At 44.4% G+C, this 19,427-nt stretch overlaps 1 protein-coding gene across 1 annotated transcript in view; it reads right to left on the reverse strand.

The window, feature by feature from the left end:
• Window positions 1-19,427, reverse strand: part of RUNX3 (RUNX family transcription factor 3) — a 507,951-nt gene that overhangs the window by 392,273 nt on the left and 96,251 nt on the right. Inside the window, exon 3 of the mRNA XM_069622724.1 lies at window positions 12,494-12,574. Within this exon, the coding sequence (XP_069478825.1) occupies window positions 12,494-12,574 (81 nt within the window). The remainder of the gene's footprint in view (window positions 1-12,493; window positions 12,575-19,427) is intronic.

The raw sequence follows: 19,427 nt of genomic DNA on the forward strand, positions 1-19,427 counted from the left end.
ATGGAAGGGGAGGGTCCATAGAGCAGGAATCAACCAGATGGGAGATCTACAAACAGGGTTTGGAACCATCAGAGCCAGTAACATCTATCAATCCTGCTGCCTGCCCTAAGAAGGCTGACATCAATTCGGTTGGGTTGGGGGACATTACCAATAATGGAGAGGCAATAGGGCTTAAAATAGTACATTCTGTAAATGGGCCATTGGGCCTGCTGCATGCAGGGCCCTGTAAATATATCACTCGCATTCAGAACCCCACTCCACTCCAGCCCTGTTGATTCCTACTAAGCGGGTGGATAGTGCAGCCAGAACACGTGTCACGGTCGAGAAGACATGCAGTCGGGCTGATCATGTAGCACCCAAACCCATCCCTCAAACTAACAAGATGATAGCGAGCCGAGTGGGAAGGGTCCGATTCCTAAATAGGGTCTCTAAATTGGCCCCGGACCAGCTTGAAACCAGGGAAGACCATGTGAACAAGTGCACCCACTGGTTCCGGGATGTAACGGGTGGTCTTCCAGTTATTCAGGAGGACATTGTAAGCTGCACCAGGCTGTGCTCTCAAATGGGAATCTGGCTTCAACTATATACGGATCGAATTCCAGGAGTCTGGTGCGGCCAATGGGATAATGGGCATTGATGTGAGATCTCTTCCTTTGCTTAAAAGCGCAGTACAAACTAGCGCCCACCCCCGTGCAGTATTGTCATCCACTCTGAAACAGCCCGAAATGGCATGTGCTTAGTGGCACACAAGTAGCCCTCCTTGAAACCAATCCGCAAAGGCCCATGCTTTCTGGTGCAAATACAGTCCAAGTGAGGAAAGGGCTAATGGGCAAGTCGACCTGGTTAAAATATTCCTCATATAGGTGTAATCGATGAGTCAGCAGATCTCGAACAACCCATCCGAAGGAACTCTAATTGGGAATTGAGCCTTTGAAGTTCAATCGCGTCAGAGGGTAACCACAATTTAGCCCAAATGCAAACTGGATGAAAAGCACTATATTATTTCATTTTCCTCTTTGTTGTATTGAAGTGTATATGCGTTATGGTGTACTTTTATGACCCTACGGCCAAAATAAATTTACTGATGATGATCCAATGTAAATGATTGATTTGAACCCAGAAATCACAGTCATTGGTGTTCAAGCTCAAGAATTCACTTTGAAAGAGGGTACCATACAAGACTGGTCCCTCTCACTGACCTCGGGGTGAAACATTTGGTGTACCTGGTACCATAGACCACACCATGACATTGTATTATTTGGAGAGGTTATACTCATGAGCAAGGCCTCATCATGTGTATCCTTAAAAAAAAATACAGATCAAATTTAGCTTTTATCTGGCCCAACCGGAAGATAGCGTCAATGTTTCCCATTACAATGTCCCAGGAATGAGAAGGAATTTTGCTTACTTGCTCCTTATAACTGAGATACATTCTTCTTTAGATACCTCTATAGATATCCTCAAATGTTGTGTCATTGCTAAAAGCTCTCCTTTAACAGTCATGCTCCTGAACAGGTGGGACTTTGGCCAATTTCCTGGCTCGGCCGGATGACATAGAGAGAAATGGCCACCCTGGCCGGAGCTATGTTGTTTCTGTTTACCGCATCGCCATAACCTAATACTGTACTAATGCTTTGTGGAAACATCCAGAGGAGTCTAGTCAATTATCTCCAATGGCAAGCCAAGCCAAGTCCCACAGATCTTTCCTTCATGAACGCAGATGCCAGCTATTATTGGCATGATATTGTGAAGGCATCACGAATAAGACACAGACAACAGATTAAAGTTTGATCAACAAACTTCTATTAACTAAAAATGTAGGGTGAATAAGGCCTATCTTGCCCTATGCTAAGGTGGGATTTCCCGACCTAAAGACAACTAAGGATAGTCTCTGTCAGGAAGTCCAAAACAAATGTCTGTGTGTGTCCAAAACCTACACTTTGTCCCCACATCGACTGTATCCAATGTGTAGGGATGTCAGCATAAACATTAAGTAGTGTTCAAAGAAGAGTTCAGAGCTTCTTCCAGCTCCTGACTTGTAACCAATTTTCCCTTCCCCACATTCAAGATAGTTCACCAGGCACAGGGGTCCCCTTCCCAAAGAATTCAGTTCTTTTAGCTTTTCCAAAACAACACAATTCCTTGGGACACTTCCCAGCTCTTCTGATATTGTTACCTTTCACTAATTCATATATGTAGTTCAATTCCTTGACTTCAAATCACATAAAAGTTCCTTTGCAATTCAAACACAAGCTTCTTTGTGGGTGCTTTCAGTGGCTTTTCCAAATAAGGGTGGACTTGGCCTAGACGCAGTTGTCTGACCACACAATACACCCATTACAGGTCACGCAACCAATACACCTTACTTGCTATATTTTCACCAAGATGTGGCCACTGCTTCAGCTTGACAGTGGTGCTATAATTCAGTCACCCATATCACACCCTCCTGACATTGTACCATGGCTTGGTTTGCCACTATGCACTTGTTGCAAGCTCCTATATTCTTCTGGCTCTTGCCAATGCTTGGTTTCTCGTATCAGACAGTTCCTTGTATTCGCTTGGCTTTTGCCAATGCTTGCTTTTTCATAAATTATAATTCCCGGAATTCTCTTGGCTTTTGCCACTGCTTGTTTTTCTCATATAATACAGTTCATTGCATCAGGAAGTTTCACAAACTTTCTTTCAGCCTGATTGGTATTCAAAAGTGCTCAAACTTGCTTTCACTATCCGTATTCACAGAAATGCGTGCTTCCATTCAAATCAGTATTAATTTTTCACTTTGTGTGCTCACCTGCCATCCCAGTGTTCCCCCTGCTTTGTACACTCACTGGTCGGATCTTACGGCTTGCCCACGGGGTCTTCTGCTGCCACAAGCTCTCTCTTTCCTGTGCAGTGCCTCACGTAGTATCCCAACGGCTCTCTGTGGCTTCACTCACCCAGCGATGCTTGTCCTGCCGCTCGGGATTCCTAAGACCGATTCGCTGGGTCACGCTGGTTTCCCTCTCAAGGTCTGCCTCCGGCATCCATCGCCCTTCAGCTTTGTTTCCTGCTTCATACGTTCTGCATCTTCAAAAGGGCCTTCAGCTCTCTGCTTGCCACACCACTTCTCTGGAGAGGTCTGCTTTCACCCCGCAGTCCAGAGCCCTGCTTCCGCAGCTAACTCCATTTACAGAGTACTTCCTTCTTTTAAAGTTCTCGTCACCATGATTGGTCCAAAATGGACTAGACCGCTTACTGTTGAAATGGTAGTCCTGTATTACTCTTGCTGACCTCCTCCTCGTTACAGTACACAACTGATGTCTGCATGTGTGTGTGTGTTAATGAAATGAGGATGTGTTTCTCTAACTGGTCTCTTCCCCATCCCAATACCAAACTGATGTTTCTTGTGGAATGTTTTAAGGGAAGAAAAGGGAAGGTGTTGACAATAGCCCATACAAGCTTGAGGGACAGAGGACTAGTTCTGAAAAGGAAATGGGGGATACCATGTCTCACCTAAGGACGTCTCCTCCACACTCCCCAAGTCTCCTCCACCCAGTTGATCGTCCCTCGCACCCCAGGGTCAGGATCGAGGAGCGATGGCCTTTCCCTGTCCAATCAAGAGGAGGATACAGGGGGAAATGAAGCGCAGAGACCCCAGGTTCCTCACAATATCTAATGTGATTACAGAGATGCTGAGCTGGGCATTGTGGCAGTACATTTAGCCATAAACTGACTAAGTCAAAGAGAATGTTCCAATGTCTGGATGCAGAAGAATCCAGGATGATCTTGTGTCTACTAAGGAGAACATTCCAATGGCAGTTAATTGTTCTCCATTCCTTGGCACACATTGCAGGGTATTACTCTAAAGCTGTGATCTTCAAACTGAGGGGCTTGACCCCCTGTGGGGCTCAAAGGATGTCCAGGGTGGCCCCAGACTCTTTAAAAAGGGATTAGGTTGACTGTTTTTAATAGACAATATAATTAGAAGAACGTCTGCTTATAATTTAAAGAGTCTGAGGCCCCCCCTGGACATCCTTTGGGCCGCGTAGGGTAGACAACCCCTAGGTGGGGGGCCCAGAAACATTTTTGTTACTCAAGGGGCGGGGCTCAGTATGAAAATGCTTGAAGACCACTGCTCTAAAGGCTCAACCAGGTGCTGGTATGTCAAGATTCTCCACAAGTTAATTTCTCTAAGCCCTAGAATCTTTCTTGTTTTTTGATTTATTGGACATTTAACTGCTTTGCTGGAGTTAAAAACCATGACAGTTCCTCGCCAGCATTTATAGTGGGTGCCGAGAGGACTTAGGTATCCACACCCTCGACATTTGGTAGGAATTGCTAAGGACATGTGTTGCCACATTCCGAGCCGTAAGTGGTTAAAAAACTTGAGAAAGTCCGTTTCTGGATGTGTAGCTGTCAGAATATAGCAACTTTAAAGAGCCATAGGTGGGTCTTCTTGCAGTGGCCACTTTCAAAGACCTCTTGATGAAAGTAGGCATGGATGTATATATGCACTAGGTTTATGATGCGCAACCAACATCCCGCCACCAAGGGGGCATCAAGGCACCGAAAGTTAAAGGACATGCAGCTGCTGCTCAGACACCAAAGAGAAAAAAAACAAACACAATATGGGAGAACTATTTGGATGGGAGGCTCTTCTGCTTAACTTGGTTTCTAAGGGCTGTAGGTGGGAGGGGTTTAGTGAAAGGTCATACACTGAGCGTAGACATTTAATAACAAGATAGAATCCCTGTAACTTAAAAAACCTTGGTAGAAATCATAGAAAATCCCCTTGAGAGTTGTTTTTTTTTCTTCCTAGCACCCATCAAAAGCATTAGGGTTCTTTGGAGACAAGGTTACGCTCGGTGTTCGCCTAGGAAACCACCAACAATGAGGCGGTGTTAGACTGGTCCTACAAGCAGTAGAATAGCCCTCTTAATGGCCAAAGTCTTTCTGAGTAAAAGTCATTGCAACTTGTTATGTGAATATTTGTTACACATAAAAGTAATATAAAAAGAAGAAAAAAGAAATTTGAAATGAAAAAAAGAAATAAACTAGTAAAGATGTAATTTTTCTTGTTTTTTCTAAAAAGCAAATTCTGCCCATCGAAATCAATCCGTTTTTGGATTCTTATTGATTTAGTATTATGGTGCCAACCCGCCAATACTCCCCACACACCTCTGAAACTCATCTTTACACCCTTCCTTTTGCACTTGTGTCTCTGCACTAGAAAGCTATATTTTCCAAATTTGGTGAAACCCCCATGCCAGCAAGCATCCTTCCAACACCCTTCTGATCTCCCCACCTGCACTAAAACCTACTGCCCTGTTTTTGGAAGTGTTTTTCTTTATGTTTTCATGCATTTCCGGTGTTTCTTTTAACTATCAAAATTGGTTTATTTTTTGATCCTTTCATTTGTAGCTATTTTTAACTCTTTATTTTGAGTAGACTTTTTTTGCATTTGTTTTTACTGTGCACCTGTGAGATCGTACGGCAGCGTGAGACTGGTCTCCTTCAGTCATCTGCATGGTGTACAGTTGATATAGTTTGCAAAGTATGTAGAGAGATGGCCGCGGTCTAAAGAAATGGAATGCTAGAGTAAAGAACCCAGACAGTGAGTGAGCGACAACCAATCTGATTTCTTCTAACAGAATCAGAAGCCCGGGGACATAGATGGAAAGAGGAGGGTGGTCGAACCGCAGGTATGCTCTTAGTTTGTTCAGGAGAAAGAATTATTCCTTGCCTATGGAAAGCACAATGGACAAGACAAAGGACCTGGAGGTTACTTATCACTATTTTGGGGGACAACACATCCAGCAAAGGTAACCAAACGATATTCTCTCTGCGGCCGACACCGGTAACCAGGTGGGATGCCACATTCTGAAGAAGCTGGAGAACTTTAAGGTAAAAATCGGGTCTTCAAAAATGTGGGTTTTCCCTATTCCCCTGAGCCAACTGCTGCAAAAAAGTAACACTTTTTGTGTTAGGGATACTTCTGAAAGCCTACAAATACAAAATAAAAAAAGTGTGGGGACTGTGACGCTAGCATGGGAGAGTGACGTCACATGGAGTGAACAGTGGAGACATTTTACTGTGTTTCGATGCACCACTCGTCTGGTCTTGCGGCTAACAGTGTCGCCTTTCAATCGCAACCTGGGTTTGAAACCCACCGGCGGAAAAGTAAGACAGGTGTGTGAAGGCAAAGTATGTCTTTTTAAAAAAATGTCTTAAAAAGCACAGGGGGACGACGTCCACCCTGTCAAAAAAGTGGAGGACTGCCGTTCACCCGTCTTGCCCCTCGACTTGAGCCCTGGCTTGCAGCTTGGGCCTGATGCAGGCTTTGCGACTTTGGGATTTCTCCAGGTTGTGGAGGGAGCCAGACTTTCACTACAGGGTGGGCGAGCACGGGATACTTGTGGGCCTAGGTCAGGGGTCCCCATAAATGAAGGGAGAAACATTGATTTAATGGGGATGTTTCTTTTTTAATGATCTCGTGACCAGGCGAAATATTGAGCTTTTATAGGCAGTGTTGTTTGCTTTGTAAATAACAGTTGTTACTATCACTAGGGTGACCAGATTTTAAAAGTAAGAAACCGGGACAGGACAACTAACATAAAAGTAGGACTGACTCTTGAAAGTGGCTGTCAAGGCACTACACTTCAGTAGAGGTTGGAGGAAATGTAAGTGTTACTGTTCAAATAAACACGCATTATAATTAATTTATCACAAACTAACACTATCATAAGTTGTAAAATGCAGCATTTCTTCTGTGTCAGATTGTGCATTAATGCCTGTCAGCTATACAGACCAACTACCAAAAACCGTGACCAAGGCAGTTTCTAATGGAAACATAATCTTGCAAAAGGGGGACAGAGCACCAAAAACCAGGACAGTCCCGGCAAAACTGGGACGTCTGGTCACCCTAACTAACACCCAACACAATAGTACTCACTTTATTTCCTGTGCAAGAATGACGGTCAGAACAAGCCATTTCCAACACACTGGGCCTCATTACGAGGTGGGCGGTAAGGGGTTAACAGCGCTGGTATAGGTGCCAGAGCCCTTAACCCCTTACCGCCCTATTACGAGGTCCGCTCGCGGGACCGGCTCTGGATGCCTGGTTTTACCAGACGTCCTTAGCGGGTCTCGCGAGCGGCCCAGCATGTAACAACGGGCCCGTCATTAACGGGCCCGTTGTTATCATGCTCCCCATTGCCATTGAGCCCTATTGGCGCTCGAATGGGGATGGTCCGCTTCCCGGTTCCCTGAATGGGTAAATACCGGGCCCTCCAAGGTCGGAATGGCCCAGTATTTCCCCATTCAGGGAACCCGGACCCGAGATTGGAGGCAGCCATGCCCTTTTTTAAGGGCATGGCTGCCTCCAAACTCGTAATGAGGCCCACTGTTTCCTGATGGCTTGTTCCAGATTCACCCCCCTTTTTTTATACTTACCCTTTATGATGGAGTTCCCCCTTACCCACTGTTTCTTCCCCACAGCGCTCCCTTGTCCCTTCACTACTCCTTCCCCTGCCCTCCCTCTGTTCATTTGGTCTTTTTTTTTAATTTGTTAGCGAATTGCATTTTCATGCACATGTGTTGTCAAAATGCAAGAGGTTAGCATATCATGATTAAGACTTCAGCATCCCGGCATCGCAGGATGAACCCTCTTAATTAGCATCGTCCCTCTGGCACTCCATCTCTCTTTATTCTTTCTCTTTTTTGTGCAGCGCTCTATTGCTTGGTAGCTAGTTTGTCATCATATAAATCACACACATAAATAGATACATTGTTTCGCTTCTACTGCATAGCAGCAATTGACATTAACAACTGCAGAGGGTAAAAACTCAGCAGTGTACACATATTACCTCTGACTACTCTATTCACTCTCTTGTTTCATACAGATATGCTTAAGCAGTGCTTTCAAATCATGCTCTGTAAATCCTGCCATTGTTAGCCGGTCAGATAGCACAGTGAGCTAAGTGCTCACCCTTGATATCTGTGTGCATCCTGCTGTGGCAGGTTTGAATCCTGCGAGAGTCAACTTAGCCTTTCATCCTTCTGAGGTTGATACATTGAGTACCAATAAAGTCTTCTGTTATTTCAGCGCTCTGAGACCTATGGGTGTGTAGCACTATATAAGAAATACATTATTATTATTTATTCTATGTCATTCCAGCACAGTTTATATAAATAGGACTTCAAGTAGCATATTGCAATGTGATGGGAGGCTAAAAGCCGAGATAGGTGTAGAGGAACAGATGGACAGGACATCCCTAGGTCCCGCCACCCTCACCTCCATCGTATTGGAACAGCAGGAGAAGAGCCCTATGTGGGCCACCAAGTATTGTCCCAATACTGCATCGAGTGTATGAGAGACGATATGCACTCAGACAACCATATCGAATGTGCCCCTGCACTGAAAGTGTGGAAGGAGGTCTGCACACACCATAACTGTGCTATAAGGGAAATCTGACGAGAGGAGAGGGACGTCATGAGGGAAAGACGCGAAGTCGCACTGAAACGATATGCAAATACTTAAAGGATATAGATGTAGCTGCAAGTGATAAGAGAAACATGTAATTGAAAATGAAGAAATCATATGCATCAAAGAAATAAGTGAGGAGAGATGAAGTGAATGTGCATACGCAGAAAGGTAACTGAGACATATAGAAACTTGCTTCAGAAGTAAACATTACGTGGCTAAGGTGGCCATGAGGAAAAGATGGAAGCCGGACTCATGTTCAGACCAATCAAGCTACCTCAGAGACAGACCAGGGCTCCAGAGTCAGGATATGCCAGAAAACAGCTTTGTTTGAGGAACAAAGAAAAGTCTATTGGCCTGGAATCAAGGATGCCACTTCAAGGAATAATTGCAAGGCACAAGGGGAGTCAAGAGGATAAGCCATGTATGTAAGACATATTTCACTTAGATTAAGCAAATTAGAAAACATCTGCAAACACCAACCATTGGACAATCAAAGATGCAAAAAGCCTATGCAAGGTGGAGTGAACAAGTGCAGAGGCCAAGAGGAGTAATGACACCCAGCTTACTTAAATCAAATAGCAGTAAATAAAAGGTCGAAATGGACAAAATCATGGTCTCCTCAAACGTGACCTAGAAGTTGAAAACAAGGGCTATTCATTAAGCTCCAGACGAAGATAATTGTGTACCTGCACTCCATTGAAAGTCCCAGAATAGAGAACAGGCTGCAAGGTCAACTATAAAGAAGAAGCCTTGGCTTGGGGCCTGACCAATGAGAGATGATGCACTAATTGGGCAAGTGGTTAGTAGTCTGACGTTGCTCTCTGCACATGAGTTACGTTTTGCTTACGTGTTGCTAACAAGCCGAAAGTCGAAAGTTTGGAGCGAATGCCAACCACTCAAAGGGTGTATGTAGCAATATGCTATACAATGTTGCACAGGCCAACCCGCTGCTGTTATTCTGCTGTAATCTGTATTATATGTATTTAGAGGTGGTTCAAGGTGTCCCTATTATATAAGGGGCATCCAGTGATATTACTAATACTTATATGATATATAGGTACATATGATCCCTTAACCAATCCCTCCCTTTAATACGTTTTACAGTTTGCTACGTAGGATGATGTCATAGCTGATGTATATCGTGGTATAAAACCTTTGTGCAATCAAAACCGAAGAGTGAGTGCATGAAGAACCGTTTGTGGTTCGCCAGATTGCCCTACTTTTTTGAGCTGACAATAAAGTAGTACCTTGCCATATTCTTTGAGTCTGTCTGGTTATTTGGGTTTGAGAGCATTATTGGTAATTCAATCTAGCACGTGAAACGCTTCAAGGTGCTAGAGCACATAGGTTAATTATCTCACAGGTCGCAAGGGGCAACCTGAGATCCTGCCCAATAATTTGCCCATACATTCAAGACTTAAATATATCCCACAGTCTGTGTATAGAAATCACATACTTGTAGTAATGTTTTAAAAAGTCATGGAGCTTGTTTTTATGCATAATGCGCACAACATTTATAGTTCCACAAGGAAAGTTGAAAACGTTGTTTCCACATAAAACAAGACAGTACGGGCCCTCTTGAGCTCTCAGTAACCACTCTGAACACAGCTGCACGGTGGCTAGAATGGCAGGTTGATCCTGGGGCAATGAGGGTGGACACTGCCTTTCATGTCTCCCCCTGTCCAGACCACTATGCATGATTCACAGAGAGATGCATCCAGGGATGAGCTCCCGATGTGACACTCTTCCCATGCAGTGTGCCATATCTCGGGTCAAGTGATGGGCCTTAAGCGACCATTTGAAATTAGGTTTTCACATTTCAACCTCTAAGGGAGAACTCGACAGGTGTAAAATGAATAGAGACGCCTGGTGTACAAGGGCATTTCCTAAAGCATCTGACTTGGAAGCAAGACAATGCAGAGCAACACAGGTTTGAATCCCAGCCCTGTGCTTAGAGGCTGGTCTCCGGTATTGAGCGCGTTATGAAAGATTGACTTATTAATTAATTATTCCGGTTGGGTAGGAAACAACATCTGCCGGCTTTGTGCTTTCCACTGCTGGGAACTCTACCCTTCTAGTTCGTTTGCAGGTCCTATTTGTGAAAAAGAAGAACGAAATGTTTATGACAACTACCCTCCCAGTGTATTCAAATAAACAATGTCCTAAATATATCTTTGTTGCAGCTTCATTGAGCTCCCTCCCTCTCCCCAAAATAATTAAATTGTACATTAATCAATGTCGATTAGGGCAACTTTAAACTGTGAGCTGATTGAGGTATAGGTTACTTGGCGATTGATACAATGAAGGGTTACACAGAGCATCATTGATACAATGCACATCTCTATTATACATCGATTGATCAGTGCGGATCAATCGAGCATTGATTGGGATCATGATCAGCATCACAGATGCATTGCACATCTCTAGTATATATGGATTGATCAGTGGCAAATAATAAAGCATTGATCGTTTCATGATCAGCATCACTGATAGATTGCAAGTTTCTATTATATATCGATTGATCAGTGGGAAATAATAAAGCATTGATCGGGTTCATGATCAGCATCACTGATACATTGCAAGTCTCTATTGTACATCAATTGATCAGTGGGAAATAATAAAGCATTGATCGGGTTCATGATCAGCATCACTGATACATTGCAAGTCTCTATTATACATCAATTGATCAGTGGGAAATAATAAAGCATTGATCGAGTTCATGATCATCATCACTGATACATTGCAAGTCTCTATTATACATCAATTGATCAGTGGGAAATAATAAAGCATTGATCGAGTTCATGATCAGCATCATTGATACATTGCATGTCTCGAATATATGTGGATTGATCAGTGGGAAACAATAAAGCGTAGATCGGGTTCATCGGATAGGGACGCCATGGGCAGGAGGCGCCCAAAGTGTCTAAAGAAGAACTAAAAGAAAAATCAAACACGCCCCCCTCTTGCACTCCGTGACATGGCCATTGTGCAGATGAGTACCTACCTCGGTAATCAGCGGTTCACAGCACCTATCAACCACCATGTAGAATACTCAAGCTCTCCTCCAAGTGAATGAAATTGATATAAAAGAGATCATGTGGGTGTCTTCATGCCTACTTCGGTCACACCAAAAAAAGAAAAATGGTTCCAAATGTCATTGACCAATCAGTTAAGGCTCCCTGGAGGGGGAGGGGGAAGGTAAAAAAAAGCTTCCCAAAAATGAGAGTTATCAAAACATTGTTTGGTGCTTACACAAGTGCCGGATCTATGAGGGCTCTGGTGTGAGCAAAGCCCTAGAGAGCAGAAAGCAAGACAATGCTCATGGGTTGAGGCAAGAAACAACAATAGTCTTCTACCTTGCCTACTGCCAACCTCTAGCAATGTGATCGACACCACCCTTGGGCTAGCGCAAGTGTTTTCCAATGCTGTGTCCTCCACCTCCAGCCTTAGGGATGCATGGGTCTTGCAGCAAGGCCCCAACGTCACATGATGGTTTGTGGAAAGGGGTGGGCAGAGATTGATGGTTGTCTAGAATGGCCAATAGGGTGGCTGTCTGGCATGGAACTTTAAGAAGGTTAGGACTCTAAAGTCCTCATTAACAAGCTGGGGAGGAGCCCAGGGAATACAGGCAGGTGGAGGTTAAAGGGGTAGGCAACAGCAACAACAACAACAACAACAGCAACAGCAACAGCAACAGCAACAACAGCAACAACATCAACACCAACAACAACAACAAAAACAACGAGAATAATAATAATAAATAACTCTATAATAATTATAAGAATAATAGTGATGATAATATTAATAGTAATGTTAATTATAGCAAGACAAAATAGTAATAATAACATGCATACTAACTAAAACAAGGTATGCAGTGACAGTAATGGTAATAAAAACACATGAAAAATAGGTGCCCCCCGTTATTGTGTGCTTGAAGCATCATATTACCACCACCCTGTGCCCAACCACTGTCCCTCCTACTGTTATAAATGGGGCAACCGTTTCAGTGGGTGACCCCCGAGTACGTACCCGCTGAAGAAAGTGCTGACACCGCGGAAGAGCAGTTCCGCTCCCAGTTCCGGAAGCCATCGCTCTCTTTCTTGACTGGGCCTAAGATTTTGAGAAGAAGAAAGAGAAAAGTGAGTGAGCTTCTCATTGCCGCGTAACTCTGCACTTTGCGCATTTCTGTATTCGAGATATAGTCACAGGCCTTGATAAAATGCTCATCAATTATGCTGATAACCTGGGGTGTGTCCTACTCTTGCGCTTGGGGGCGCTTTCACAAAAAGGCTTTGGTGTGAGAGGCAGAAGCTACACCGGATCCCACCAGAACGGCTGTGCATTGCATTCACAAAGGATCGTGCCCACTTCCGGGGCATTGTTTGCAAACCATTTTCCCATCTTACACACATGAGGCCAACTTGACAGCAGGTGGCGCCCTTTCCCGCACTAATTACACTCCTTGCACCTTAATCACTCAGGTGTATCCGGCATGTGGAGATAACTATGTTGTTACACTGCAATTACTTTATATAGTCATAAGGATACACATGTTATGGTATGTTACATTAAGAATCTTTTGATATTATTATTATTATTGTATTTATTGAGCGCAGCGCCTGCTTCGAGAAGCAACGGAGCACTTTACCAAGGTGTACAACAGTACAAATGCATAACGGAGCACTTTACAGTGGTAACAACAGTACAGAAACATAACAGAGCGCTTTATAGAGGTGTACAACAGTACAGATGCAGAACGGAGCGCTTTATAGAGGTATACAACTGTACAGCTGCATAACGTAATGCTTTACAGAGGTATACAACTGTACAGCTGCATAACGGAATGCTTTACAGAGGTATACAACAGTACCAATGCATAACAGAATGCTTTACAGTGGTATACAACAGGACAGATGCATAACGGAGTACTTTACAGAGGTATGCAACAGAGCAGATGCATAACGGAGTGCTTTACAGAGGTATACAACAGGACAGATGCATAACGGAGTGCATTACAGAGCTATACAACTGTACGGCTGCATAACGGAATGCTTTACAGAGATATACAACAGTACAGATGCATAGCAGAATGCTTTGCAGTGGTATACAACAGTCCAGATGCATAATGGAGTGCTTTAAAGAGGTATACAACAGGACAGATACATAACAGAGCACTTTACAGAGGTATACAACAGTACTGATGCATAACGGAATGCTTTACAGTGGTATACAACAGGACAGCTGCTTAAAGGAGCGATTTACAGAGGCTTGCAACAGTACAGATGCGTAACGGAATGCTTTACAGTGATATACAACAGGACAGATGCATAACGGAGTGCTTTACAGAGGTACAGAACTGTAAAGCTGCATAACGTAATGCTTTACAGAGGTATACAACAGGACAGATGCATAATGGAGTGCTTTACAAAGGTATACGACAGTACAGATGCATAACGGAGTGTTTTACAGAGTTATACGACAGTCCAGCTTCATAACGGAATGCTTTACAGAGGTATAGAACAGGATAGATGCATAACGAAGCATTTTACAGAGGTGTACAACAGTACAAATGCATAATGGAGCGCTTTATAGAGGTTACGACAGAACAGATATACAGTGGGGGGAGTAGGAAACAGAAGGGCATAGAGGGGGGGGTACAGCTGTACCGGGTGGTGGGGACACAGGGGTGGGGGTGTCTAGCGAGTCAGGTGGCGCGAGGGGCGACGTGATGGCCTAGGTGTTGATAATGTGTTAATCACCCCCTAGTGACCTTATGGCACTGGGGCCTGTCCAAAATGTGGCGTGTTTCACCCATTCCAAGTAACCCAGGTCCTTATCTGTGGAGGAAAGGAAAAGGGTAAAGCTGTGAGTGATGGGAAAGTGAGAGTAAGGGTAGGAAACATACAGACGAACAATTGGAGATACACAAAGAAGTTGTTGGAGAGGGTATACAATTGGCTTGGTGGAGTAAATGACTGGTGTTTGGCGCAGTCATCAGAATGAAGGGAAACTGAATATCTGGTGAGAATGAGCATTTTCCAGTGATGTCACATAATAATAATTAGTGTCGTATGTAGTGCTACACACCCCTAGGTCACAGAGCGCTGAAATAACAGAAGCAATTCTGGCACTTGGAAGGTGGCAATAGAATTAGTCAAAGCATGGCTGTGTGATGGACCAGGGAGTGCCAGTGCCTTTAAAGCGTAGACTGCCAAGGCAACAGTAAGGGCAGAGGCAAGAGACGGATGTGCCCAGGTGAAGGCAGGGTAACAGGAGCAGGGAGGAGAGGTTGAGCCCGACCGTTAGAGAGCCAGACATGCCCGGCCACCCAGTGGAGGCTGCCAAGCCATGAGCATTGTGGGTGTAATGACATGAGATGCCCAGGTGGACCCAGTGCCTTGAGATGAAGAGGACCTGTCAGAATTGAGACGTCTGCTATATCCATGGTTATAACTGGATCTGGGGGTAAAGTAGCGAGAAGCGAAACATGACATAATAGGGGGCATTTGAGCTCAGAAGCAAATATCTCTAACGCCTGCTAGATGCGAGGACCCCTACATTGCTTCCGCCGGCACCCCGCGGCACAGCGGATGGATGATCCATGCAGAACATTCCGTGTCCGGGGCAATAGAGAAACAGCATGGTTTAATAGGAAAACATCTTTGTCACATGTTAATGTTAAAGGATATTTCTAATGCGCACTGTCACCACCGGAGTGGTCTCCTGGCGCTCTGGCGGCTCTGAATATGATCAGTCAGCCTATGCAGGCAAACCCATGGCCAAATTACTCATGGTCTTTCGGTATATTAGGCGGCTAAGGCAGAAAGGCCTAACGTAAACCAAGTGACGGAATTAACCAGGTCAACAACCAACGAAAAGGAGACACTCAAGGTTGACATTAACAAAATGGTAGCTCTGCGCAATTGCTCCAACAAAGCCGGGAGGCGACCAAAAGCAGGGACGGAGAAACCGACGTGGGATACACATGACCGGCCAACTGATCACACAAAAACATGTAATGACTTTCATAGGGTAACAATATTGTTACTAAGCAAGATGTCTCCACCTGAAAAATCACTGCTTGAGGCTGTAGATTATGTATAACTTAATCTGTGTCCGAATTGGTGACATTTATAAATTACGGTCTTTTGATTTTAAAATGATATGGGCTCTAATACAAGTGAATTGGTAGCCAAGGTGGGACAGACAAAAAAACGTATTTCATTGCAAATGGACAGTAAACGACAATCAGAAATTTGCTCCATGTCGGACATATAAAGATTTTGCCCTAATTTATCGAAAGAGAGAGATTCTACTACTTTTTATAAATTGTTTTCCTTCATGCGAACCTTTTACGTTTCCAACTTAATTTGATTCAAACAATGGCAGTAATGGGCCAAGAATGGGGATTAGTCCTGAAAGATGAATATGCAGCTTTTCCTACAATGGTGTCCCCGAAATTATACAGCACCTATTCATTGAGTGTGGCGTTGCACGATATCCCTGACACTATACAGCAGCTATTCATTGGGTGTGGTGGGGCACGAGATCCCCAAAACTATACAGCACCTATTCATTGAGTGTGGCGTTGCACGAGATCCCCAACTCTATACAGCAGCTATTCATTGTGTGTGTCGGTGCACGAGATCCCCAGCACTATAAATCAGCTATTCATTAAGTGTGCTGGTGCACGAGTTCCCCAAAACTATACAGCACCTATTTATTGAGTGTGGTGGTGCACAAGATTCCCGAAACTATACAGCACCTATTCATTGAGTGTGGCGTGCACGGGATCCCTGACACTATACAGCACCTATTCATTGAGTATGGCTGTGCACGAGATCCCCGAAACTATACAGCACCTATTCATCTTCGTGCTTTCTTTCACGTTTCTTCAATTTACACTATTTCTTCACCACACATAATTTATTCAATACGTAAAACAAACAGACAAACTGACAGACTTGGCCGGCCTACTTATATCTCAGTCTACACTCCTCGTGACTACTTCTTTATTCACACTCTTCGTGATTCTCTTTGCCCCTAATAAAATACTCCAACGGAATGAAAGTCGTTCTCTTTAGACAATCTTTAAATCATCCGTGGCCTACGTCATCCACTTTTGGGACTCTGGATACGACCCCTTCTAACGTCCCTTTGACGCAGGATTCTGGGATTAAACTAACTGTGATGCTCCTTGTCTCACAGCCCTTAATTGCTTGACGCTCCTCGTCTCAAGTCAATTACTTAATAACTTGACGCTCATCGTCTCGAGCTATTCACCTATTAACTTGACGTTCATCATCTCAAGTTGTTTACCACGACCACCCTCTGTTACTTATTTTCCCTTATCACTCGCTCCACTCACTGCCCATACGCATTTTGCCACCTCACTCAGTCTACTCATCATTCGCGTTTTCGAATTCCGACTCTCGGGATCGTCGCCTCCTCAACCAGCCACTTTAGCCTTCCTATCTCTTTCTATGCATCGGTTTTCAAATTGTTATTGTAGATGTTGTCTCTTAATAAATGGGAAATGCATTTAGTGTGGTTTGATTACCAGTTTTCAATAATCACTATCTGATATTTCATAAAAACAGTTGTTCATTTGATGTCTGCATTGGTTTTCCTCTGGGCATCCATCTTTAGACATTTAATATAAAATGATTACCCCTAATACGATCATATGCTTTTTGTTTCGTTTCCTATTTTACCAAGGTGCATCTTGTGTGCTGATTACTTATTCGGTGCTGCTGAACCTGTACAATTGTTACAATATGCACCAAATGAATCATTTAAAAACATAGAAAATAGCTAACACATTTGTGCATCCTGCAGCCTGGCCCTCTTTGGGGTCCTCTTAGGGGAACTCTCTGCAAGAACATTAGAAGAAGGGACCCGCTGCATTTCACTCTGTTTTGTGCCACAAGATCTGCCTGGACCACGCCTCAGCCGGAGGCCCCTGCCTGGACTTTGGTGAGTTCCAAGGCACCAGTAAACAAGGCTCTTGCCTGTGTAGTGGCGCAGACAGTGTTAGATTTCTTCAGTTGAGTTGCACATAGGCCTTTCGGCAACCCCAGAAAGAGGACTTGCTGACAAGGTGGTGTGGGAGAATACAGGTAGCGGCAGGTAGGGGTGCGAGCTCGAGAAGCAATAGCAGAAAGGGGCAAAGCTGTGGGTGCTTTCTGCGAGTGGCCATTGTTCTCTGCAAGCACAATATTTTCAAGCTCCATCTGTGCTGCCCATAGCCCTGCCTCCCTCTACCCATCTCACACAGAGCATCATCAAAGTGGGCCCCAACTACGCGGACCAAATATCTGCTCCAGGTGACAATTCTCTCCCTACCTTCTAACTACAACTCCCAGAGAACCTTGTGGATTCAGTGGCATCCCAGGTGCACAGTGGCCTGACCCACCACCGGTCACATTCCCGCAGTGGCAATGTCCGTGAGGGTGGCTAAAAACACTCACACCAGACCCTCCCGCTCGCTGAGAGGAATTCAAAACAAAGATCTTCAATAAATGGAGACTACCATCCCATTCACTCGGGGTGTAAACAAGTGAGGCTGATTTTAATAGCAGGGAGCTTTTATCACTGTCCCTGCTTTGTCAATTACAAAATTTAGAGTGCATTTCAAGAGTGGTGAGCTCAGGAGCATATTTCCTGCATTTCTTACTAAATTGAGGGGCGATTTTTTGAGGAACGAGAGATCATTTAGAGTCCAATTAACGAGCGGTGAGCTTAGCAGCGTTTTTCCAGTTTTCTCACTAAATTGAGGGGCGTTTGAGGAACGGGAGATCATTTAGAGTTCAGTTAACGAGCAGCAAGCTTAGCAGTGTTTTTCCAGTTTTTTCACTAAATTTAGGGGAACTTGAAGAGCAGAGAGATATTTAAGTACAGTCAAAGAGAGGTGAGCTCAGCAGTGGTGTATCCTGCTTTTCTTTTTAGATTGAGGGTGACTTGAGGAGAGATGAGCTTGGCATTGACTCCTTGCATTCCTCTCTGAATATAAGAGAGGATACCCGCAATGGCTGAGAAACTGGTGATTGATCTGGGTGATTGGATCCAGTGGGAAGACCAGCAGTGAGCTTGCATGGTTGTCCTAGGTCACCAAAGCAGAACAACCAGAGGTGCAGGAGGATGGCCCTGCCCCTTTCTCCAGCACTTCATGACGCACCACAGCTGTTTCCTGCTTCTTCCAAAATGGCGTTGGCAGAGCGGAAAGAAGTCCCAGCTTAGGAGTCTACAGCACAAAAAAGGAGATCACCTGCCAAAAAAGCCAAGAGTCAGAGCATTAAAACCCAGACTCGCAAGAGGAAGTCTGGGGCATCACCTGAGCGGCCCCCATTACTTTAAGACACAATGGCAGCGCCAAGGCGCCAGGTGATGTCTAGTGAGTGCGGCCAAATGAAAGGTCTATTTATGCAATGTTTGCAAGCTTGGAGGAACAGCAATGGTAATGGTCTGCACATGCTCACTGTGATTGCTAACCCTTGCAATACCAATGTGTCCACACCTGACCTCAGTTCCCAATGACTGCTAGTTGTAAGAGGAGAGCCACCTCCCAAAATGTTGCCTTGATTTGTCAATGACATTGCTGTTTTGGCCTAGAAACATGTTAATGTTCATTTTGCTTCAGGACCCTTGTGTCGGTTCATTTTGCCAGGCTAATATGGAGTGTGCCACAACATATTCTTTACTAAAAGGATGCCACTTTGGCGAGACGTTGGGAATTATGATGCAAATAATGGCATCGCTGGCACCTGACAGGGCACACCTTAGCGTGATCTTCATGCCGAGAACATGTATCCTTGGAGCTTTCTGTAAACTAAATTCTTGGACACCAGTGTAACACTACACATCATGTTATTTGCCTTGAAGATAGCACTGCACTGAAGATAGCACTGAAGATAGCACTGCATGTTAGGCGCCTGCTGCAGAAATGTGTGAAATGTGTGTGTAT

The sequence above is a fragment of the Ambystoma mexicanum genome, chromosome 11 (genome assembly GCF_040938575.1).
Source record: "Ambystoma mexicanum isolate Mex_15411 chromosome 11, UKY_AmexF1_1, whole genome shotgun sequence".
Classification (NCBI taxonomy): domain Eukaryota; kingdom Metazoa; phylum Chordata; class Amphibia; order Caudata; family Ambystomatidae; genus Ambystoma; species Ambystoma mexicanum.